Below are 9367 nucleotides of genomic sequence, written 5' to 3' on the forward strand. Positions count from 1 at the left end.
GCTGCTAGATCTTATAATTAAGTAATATAATGCCCACTGAGAAGAAGCACGCTGCTAGATCTTATAATTTTAACTATTCATGTAAGCTCTCATAGTTGGATGAGCGAGCTTATAATGTATTAGTAATAAAATGTTTACCAGCGCTTCAATACATATTACATTTCGCGCTGGAGGTATGAGTGAGCTAATAATGAGTGGATCACCGCTGACGAGGGATGCCTGTGAAAGAGTTCCATGTTTGGCATTTGGCCTCGAGTTCCAAACAGTTCTCGATTAATGAAGCTACTCGACGTAGCCCCAGTCTTCCTTGATCATGGAGGCGCCTTTCTCCCCAATCATCATGGTAGGAGCGTTCAAGTTGCCTGAGAAAAAAGAAAAATGAAAATTTCAAAATTCATTGATGACAAAGAATGAAACTTTGCCTGCCATGTCAACGACAATTTAAGCAGAAAACAATGGTGAAGAAAAACATCCTGTAAGATAATTAAACTTAACTTTCGCCTTTTGATAGTTGATCTTACTTGATGTGATTAGTGGCATGATTGAAGCATCGATGACGCGTAGTCCCTCCACGCCTCGAACTCTGTGTCGTTTTACAATCGAAAATTTTAGAGAAATGCTTGTAATATCGGCCATTATTATGATCGAATGTGGAATGTTCGATTATGTCACCTTAAATCATTTCATTAAAAGCCGAGATGAAAATGTGTAATTACACAAACATAATAACTTATCAAAAACATTGACGTTTGATGTGACGCAAAATTATGCTCCTGGATGTACCTACCATGAACAGTATTGGCATAGCAGTATTCTCGCAGCTTACTGGGCTTGAAATCTGAGACATAAATTCTCCAATTTCGCTATTCACAACCACCTAGTTACCTTGTCAATTTCGACCAGAACTGTCACAGAAAACTGGGTTCGAACCCACAACTGAGTTCGAACTCTGGTGCCCTGGATTTCAACCACTCGTCTACCTTGTCAGCCTCAACTGAGCTGAATTCAATCAGAAATGAAGCTTCTTGCTATGTTCAATTGCCTGAAAACGCGGCCTTTGAGTCGAAGCCTAGCTGACCTTAAAATTACAAGTTGATACCACATTGTAGTCATATCACACGGGCAAAATTTATTAATTTTAAAAAATTTGACATGCCACATAAATGTGTCCCCCTGATCACAGCGGAGCCTAAAATAGGACGCGATATATTTGTCCAGTTGAATGAAATGAGCTTCATACATCATCAAAAACAGCAACTTTAGTAGGCGACATATATTGACTGCAGGACCCTAAAGGTTTGATAGCACGCGGCAACTGACTTGAGTCTCGGGGAGACCACGCCATCAGGGTCTGACGGGGGCGCCATCTTGCAGGTGCCGCTGGGATGATAGCCTATGGACAGCATGCGGCGGACAAAGCACCTCCAGTAGTCGTCAGAGCCGTGCTTGAGGTGCTTGCATCCTAACAGTGGCTGATGAAAAAGTTATGATTTACTAACGGCATATGGTTACTTTTTAGATGGGGGAATGTCAAATTTGTTAGTAACGCGAAAATCTGAATCCAGGCGTCATTTTTGCGTACCGCTAACGCAGGACGATTTACTTGTTAAAGAATGATGCTGAAGTTAGTGTCCATTGCGTTTAGGAATAATAAAAATTGAGTAAGACACACATGAGGGTCTTATTTCAAAATATACCCTATAAATTCTACAACGCAAAATGACATCTGACTGATGTAATAGTTTGTGTGATGAATTGATCAGTTATTTGTCTGCATTTTTTAAGGTTGTATAACCCATGAAGGATAAGACGTCAGGCAGGTATATTAACATTGTCATACTATAAATGTGTAATATTCCAATGTTTGAAGACATAGCAATCATTCTTCGCCATTACTTTTCAGACTCTTTTTCCATGCTCTCCGTAGACATGTAACATCAGTTTTCGCTAGCGTGTGGGAGCGGGTGTCCTCAGTTCCGAACTGATCGAGTGGCATGAGCAGGTAGCATATAATAAATTTAGGATATTATCTGGCAAATGGTGAACTCAATGCTTGTGCTACTTGATAAATCCTAAGCTTTCTTCAAGTCCAAGAGAAATTTTCTATTCAAAAATTTTAATTAGCCTATTTTCTCTCACTTTATCGTAAAGCTTGGCTCCCAGTCCATCCTTCAGTGCCGTGGTGTTGCCGATGATCAATGCATACTTTATGCCTGCAATCGAGAACAGAAATCCATGAACTGACCTCTGATTACCACCAAAGCTCATGGAAAAAGCGAGTATAACACTAACTAATACAATTTAAAAATGCAAATATGACCTCTCCTGTTATGTGGAACACATTGGCCCTCATAATTTATGATAGAAGAGGAAAAATATATTTACTTGTGATAGATTTCAAATAGTCGACGATTTCACCGTTTAACTTGAAGTTCGCTAGAGAATAATTTGTTCTTTATTTAATCGGCAAAAACGATTAGAATGTGAAAGAGAGATAGAGTGGTAATAACCAAATGATCACAGTGCTTACTTTTCAACAGCATCTCCACGTCATCGGGATGACTCAAGTAATTCGGGTCGATCACTGGAGCTTCCATGGGATTCTTCGAGCGCAGTGAGACTGAGCCACGGCTTTTGGGCCAGTTTAACTTAACTGTAATGACGAACCCAGTTCTACCGCCTTGCTCACGCAAATAGTCTTGGAAAACCTGCAGCAATTAAAAACGTGAATTAACCGAAGTAGCGATAATGCAATTCGATTTGATATTTCGATCAATGTATTAAAAGGCTTCCCAAAAACATTGTGCGATTGTCCGAAGTAAATTTTAAATCCAAAAGTAGATACATCTCAGGCGGGTTCCGTGGGATCATCCAGTCTGAGGGCCGCATGCTTTTGCAACTACCATAAGTGAACTTTATGATATGAATTGGAACGCATGCACTCACAAAGAGTTTATGGCTGATAGATCCGAATTGGAAGCGTTCTAGAAAGAGATATTGATGTTAAATTGACATCTACTTAATTTTTTATTTTCATTTGGTATGGTTCTCCCAATTCAAATTCAAGTATCTTTTGGCGGCAAAGAAACAAAAAATATTTTTCGATCTAGAAAAGATTTCATACAGAAGAATAAACTTTGATTCAAAAGAAGATAGGTCTCACCTCGCGGGTGTATCCGTAGGTAGAGACCCCAACGAGACCGAAGTCAGTGCCCATCAACACGGATTGGAACAAAAATAAGGTATCTTCTACGTTAGGGTCCGGGTCGACTCCCAGATTCACTGTGAAGTATCCAACGACTCCAAACGGCACACTCAACGGGCCTGTCCACCAAGAATCAAACCTCAGTTCTTCTCCGCACGAAAAAAAAAAAAACTCGCGATGGTCTTGGTAGTGTAACGGATTGTCTTTTAAACAACTCAATCCGATTGGTTAGTAACAAAATACAAATATTTTCAGCATGGAAAATCGTTCCCTTATGTTTTTTAAGGTGTAATATTATACTTTTTTCCTAGTTTTATGCGTAACTAGATATTAGCGAATTTGTGGAACTGGCAAGCCACTTTTTTGTACAGATGCCCTAATTGAACTTACTTCTATTCAATGCATTCGATTGCAGTGCATGCACTTACGGATTAAAGTATGTAAATTTTTCAATGAAGATGCATCGATTGCCTTACAAGGCTTACATGATAAATACTATAAGGATTATCTTACGTATTATTATGATCTCACCAGTCCGGTTTCTGATGTAGTCTCTTTGCGAATTCCCGCCATACATCATTGGGATGAGGTTCTCGGCGTTCCTCTCCGTGGTGTAGGAGATTCCTGCCACCAAAGGGTGATCTTGAAAATTTTGTCCGACGCCTTTGAGGTCGACCACTGATCGAATCTACAATACGTACGGATCGCAAACGTTTATAATGGGAGTAAAGGTTTATTCAACGCGCCCTAAGAATAACGTCAATCATATGATAACGTAGTTTTTTACATAGGGAATGTCTTCTGGTGCCACTCGAGTGGAGGTTGTCAAACTAAAATTTCTATGACAATGATAAGCTAATGCTAGGAAATGTAGAGCATGAAGATATTTCTTCCAATTATTCATGAAAAACTAATATTTAAGGAATCGTTAGCGATATTTTACCCACCCCATGTGTTTGAAGTTGTTCCTTTGGACCGATGCCTGAGAGCAGAAGTAGTTTGGGGGAGTCGATGGCCCCGGCACTCAGGATGACTTCCTTCCTGGCGTAAACTTTCTTCACCTGTTCCAAAAGGTTTTTCAAGTATCATACTTTTCACGAATTTATGTATTATGTTTTTTTATCACTTACGTTATTCAATTACTATTTTTAGATCTCTTAATTAAGATTCTTCACTCTTATGTCTCTTTTCACACATTAGCCTAAATAATATGCCTCTTCTAAACTGATAAAAGCTTTATGATAAGGTAAATGGCTGGAAAATATATTCCAAAAAGCCTGATGTGTGCGGAAGCAAGAACAACATCAAATATTTTCATCAACCATCATCAGGGTAATAAAGTAAACCAAGTGCACGGTACAAGAACTGTCCAGGAAAGTCAGATTACAAAAAATATTCTCTTGTCTGATGAAGAACCACGAACCTTTCCGTTGTGGATGTACATCACACCAATCGCTCGGCGACCACCATTGATCAGTATCTGAAAAAGACAAATGGGTTGAAATTTTAAAACAAGCCATCCCTTTGTCCGAATTTCAGCGTAACTTACGCTGAATGGGTAACATTTAATAATAATAATACAGGGTGCGGCGCGGGAACTTACTTATTTGAATTGCGCGCCACGTGGCGGCCATTAGTCCTAGGAAGGTGGCGCCATGCGCAATATGGTGCGCGGGCTATGAAGTTTTTCGTCCACTCAGTTCAGTTGCGACCATGCAGTGGTCGAGAGAGGAGCGCGCGTTCGCAGTCTCTGTGTACTTTAGATGTAATATTCAAGAATTAAACTTGTAAGTAAACCCAACGAAACTTTAAATGTAGCTCTTTGTAAAAAAGAAAGAATTAAAACGCTATCTTTAATACTTTTTACTTTGTGATTTTTTTAAAAGAGTAAGTTCCCACGCCGCACCCTGTAATAATAATTAGCGGTTTCAGCGTTTATTAGACCGGAGGCATGTCGCCGATTCTTCACATTGCAGAACATTCACAACATTTTGCGGTCTCGAACTCCCAACTAACTGCTTCAATTCTGCTATGCTTAACCGTCCGGCCTCCTCGCCGATTCTGACAAGAAACTGGCGCACAGAGCTGGGATCGAACCCGCGCCTCTCTGCGCCAATCTTGGTACTCTGAACTGTAACCACTGGGCCGTCCAACATTTATTTAGCTGTAATTTTGCACCGATTGCAATCACCTTGATGACTTGACTGTGGGACTGAAGTCGAAGGTTCTGCCGATGCAAGTTTGGTTTTAGGAAAGCATCCGATGCAGAGTGACGCTCCCCGTTGATAGTAGAGAGGTCAGGAGCGTTGTAACCTGTGAACGAGTTCAGCGTGTTATGCTGATTATTACCGGCCTATCTAATAAAAAGCTGATTCTGCAAAATATCAAAAATTGTCATCTTGACACTTTGTTCACCGACGACAACTTCAGTTAGCAGCCGGTTTTCGGTAATAAATAACTCCACCGCCGTATTATAGTAAGGATTCATTGCATTGGCATTTATACGTTTCTCTTGACATAATTTGATGTGGAAGAGCTGCATATTAGCCTCTTAATAATATTTTGTCTGCTGCATTGACACCGTATATATCATTTTTAGATACTGGTAGCGATAGATCCTCACTTAAATCGATTTAATTGAACATGGTGGAATTCGATTTTTCTTTAATTACATCAAAGGTTTTTCGAAATCCATGGTTTTTTAGTACTAGCGGTACTAAACGGGTTTGGAATAGTTACAATAAAGTAATGCTTCCTTAACTAACTTTATCAATATTGCTTTGTTTGTTTTCGTGCAAAATTCGAAAGCAAAAACGTGTCATGCAATAAATTAAAAATTCTTTAGAAATCGTTAGCAAGCTGTGGTCAGTAGGAAATAAAGTTAATTTCCTGCCAACTAATGTCATGCTATATTTAGTATAGTATAGTATCTTCGGCATTAAATAAATAGGCCTGGATAGGCCTGTCGCCGATTCTTGTACTTTTCTTGACTAGACTGGCCTTACGGACGGAAGATATCAGTTGTTCCGTAGGGTACGAGGCATTTTAAGACTGAACATATGCTCATGCAAGTTGTCGTTGAAATGAATATATCTCTTTATCTCTTCAAACTTATCTCTACTCATGATGTCTGATATTGCGGCCAGTTGCAGGCCTTTCTTCCAGTATGTCCGATAGCTGGGAACTTTTATAATACCAGTTAGAAGTAGAATTCCCAAAAAGCATTTCATGTCAGTATTTTCAAGACGCATCTCTTTGCCATCAGTCTGTAGTGCATGCAGTTTAGTTTGTTGAACAATGAAATCTATAAGAGCATCATCAAAAATCAAATTGAAAAATGAAGTTGCACTAAATGTTTGCCATTCTTCATCAACAATAAGACGGTCTTTCCATTCAATATCATTAGGCGGAGATAAATCTTTTTTTCTCCATATGAATTCATTTATTACATTCTTAGCTGATCTCTGTTGCTCTGCCATAATTGAAAGTGGAATATCATCTTCAGATGCACCATCATGCACTTCGATATTTGGCAAGGTGCGAATATGTTGGATAGTATCTTCTTCTTCAATATCATCATATACAGCAGATTCAAATTCTTCATCATCTTCATCAGATTTATCACCAGCAGGACAGAGTACCATCTTCACAGCTTCATCTAATGTCAGAAACTTCCTACCCTGGCGAATTGCTGAGCACTTCTGTACCTTTTCATATTCGGTCAAGTGTTCTGTGTTAGATCTACTTGGTCCCGGCTGCTCATAAGACATGATGGATCTGCAATATAATATAAGGAATAACTACTTAGGACTACAACAAAAATTTCATTGGTAATCAAGGAAATAGTACTGTCACGACGCTCTTCTACTCAGTTGTTTACCAACTTGTGAATTACTGCCGGATGTAGCAAATAAGCTACATATCATTTCAAAACCTTAGATTTCAAAAGGTTCATGTTATATAATATTTTTGACAGTTTAATACCTTACTATGCATCATTACCTATACAATGAGTATGATTTGCACTAAGATAATCATTTGGAAATATTTTTAATCGCGATATCAAATAATGAAAAAACAGCGTAACACTCACCAGACTCAGGAACGTGTTTTGACGCGTCTTCTCTTCTCTCGATCATAGCACTCTTTGCAACGGCGTTTAAAAATATCCTAGATTGTAATTAGAAATGCCCTAAAAATAGACTAGAATTGTGTACTTACATTAAAATACGATTTTTCAAGTGTACGAATATTTATTTCCCCCCACTGTACGTAACTCTACATAAGAAATATGGCAGTTAGTTCTATATTAATATGGCAGTTTAACAAAGTTTTGATTTAATTAATATCATCTCATGACTAATTTCAGTGTACGCGTGAATTTTTGTCGACCAAAGCTATAACAGATACGAAGTCTCAATAAACGCTCAAAATCGTTTTACCGCTAGATATGTTTGTACTATATTGAGTTCAAAGACAAAATGACGAAAACATCTTTTACTTTTGTCCATTGTTCGATTAAATAATTCTTCACCTATAATTAAACTGATCAACAACGTATATTGATATACGTTATATTGTTATACGTATTGATATATTATACGTATTATATATTATATATTATATAATATATAATATAATACGTATATATTATACGATTGATATATTCGCCTATATTGTTACGTAGTACATGGCCACACCCCTGAATGGTTAAAATTATTTTTGTAAGATACTTCACAAATGAATGGATTTCGAAAAGGTCAAATGGGCACTAATGAATAATTATATTATTTGTGCCCTAATGAACAACTTTCTTTGTTCACGTTATATCTGATTTTTAAATATTATGTTTTACTTTTAGCTCGTAATACTGTCAGTGTAAATGATTGAACTGGTTTGAAATGAAGTTGTAAAGATTCAATGCTTATTTGAAGGATCAAGGTTCATTATAATCATATTTTTCAAACGCCAATGTTTAATAGGAATAAAAGTCTATGTGATATTTGATATCTATATTCTATGCATGAATTGACTTGTCTAAGAATGATCATTACAATTGTGTAATCAACTGCGATTAAGTTAATGTCATAATGTGAAACTATTTCGAAGTAATTTGGTATATGACGTTTGTAAATTTGAATTTTTAAATTTGACATTCAATTCAATTATTGCTCGGGTCAATTTTTTCTGCTTTCATGTCCGAATTTCACACTCACTAGTCACTATACCTTTAGTACTTTCTCATTCTTTCGCTTAAATTCTTATAAAGTCCTTAGAATTTCTAGATACATATATAGTTAAAACAGTCACTTCTTGTTTTATTTTCACATATTTAATTGTTTAAATGAATGAAACTCCATTTATACACTGTAATCTGTTTTTGAAATTAATCGTGACGATTTTCTCCTTATACCTAGACCCAGTAGGCTACCATAATATTATTGACCTTGGAATCGGTTTATCTTGAAACGAATGAAGCTAAATAAATATATGCTTATCAACATTAATTTGTTCGAAGGATCTGAGGTGGCGGCAAGTTGGTTACAAGAGGACAAATAAAAATTTGATGAGAAATCAAAAGATTGATTTCCTTTTAGAATACGAAATGCTAGATAAAACTAAGCATCATGTACTGAAAGCTGAGGCAGTGCTAACGAACTAAGCTAATTGCTAACGAACAATATTTAAGGCAGTGCAATTTCTATCACAAAGTGAACACGTTCGCAAAATTTCACCTAAAGTTGGACATGTTTTGTAAAAGCGCGTAAAGTTCAGGGAATGAGAGGAAAAAAAATTAGGCCCATTATCAGTCAAAAGCAGCCGAACTTACCTTAATTCACTTTGTTGATAGATTTAAACGAAAAATACTTATTCTGATTAATTACCTATTCTTCACTAGTCGGGGTTTAGTTTTAGCCGCTTGGTCACATGGGTTCGGGTTCAGGGCACTTGGTCCGAGGCTCCCCGGACCTGACATGAAAATTTTCTAAGTAAATTTCCAAAAATTCGATAAAGAAGTTTTATGTTTTCTGGACGTTTCAGAACATTCTCTATCGATTAGTTCGATCGAAAAATTACCTTTTCTGTGACCCGAATACATGGGTCCGGACTCCGGGTTTTAGTCACTTGGTCCGGGGCTCCCCGGACCTGACATGAAATTTT

General features: G+C 37.4%; 1 protein-coding gene across 1 annotated transcript; it reads right to left on the bottom strand.

Moving 5' to 3' along the window:
* Positions 1 to 22: 22 nt before the first annotated feature.
* LOC108675661 (glucose dehydrogenase [FAD, quinone]) lies at positions 23 to 5747 on the bottom strand. Its single transcript, XM_047882410.1, has 11 exons — positions 5711 to 5747; positions 5397 to 5518; positions 4629 to 4685; positions 4153 to 4266; positions 3737 to 3893; positions 3164 to 3324; positions 2531 to 2708; positions 2140 to 2213; positions 1321 to 1472; positions 522 to 583; positions 23 to 362 (listed from the first exon to the last, which is right to left on the bottom strand). Exons 1-11 carry the CDS (start codon positions 5745 to 5747, stop codon positions 283 to 285), a joined length of 1194 nt encoding a protein of 397 aa, XP_047738366.1. The 3' UTR covers positions 23 to 282.
* Between the last annotated feature and the right edge of the window lie 3620 nt (positions 5748 to 9367).

Source organism: Hyalella azteca, unplaced genomic scaffold (genome assembly GCF_000764305.2).
Source record: "Hyalella azteca isolate HAZT.00-mixed unplaced genomic scaffold, Hazt_2.0.2 contig10345, whole genome shotgun sequence".
In the NCBI taxonomy this organism is placed as follows: Eukaryota; Metazoa; Arthropoda; class Malacostraca; order Amphipoda; family Hyalellidae; genus Hyalella; species Hyalella azteca.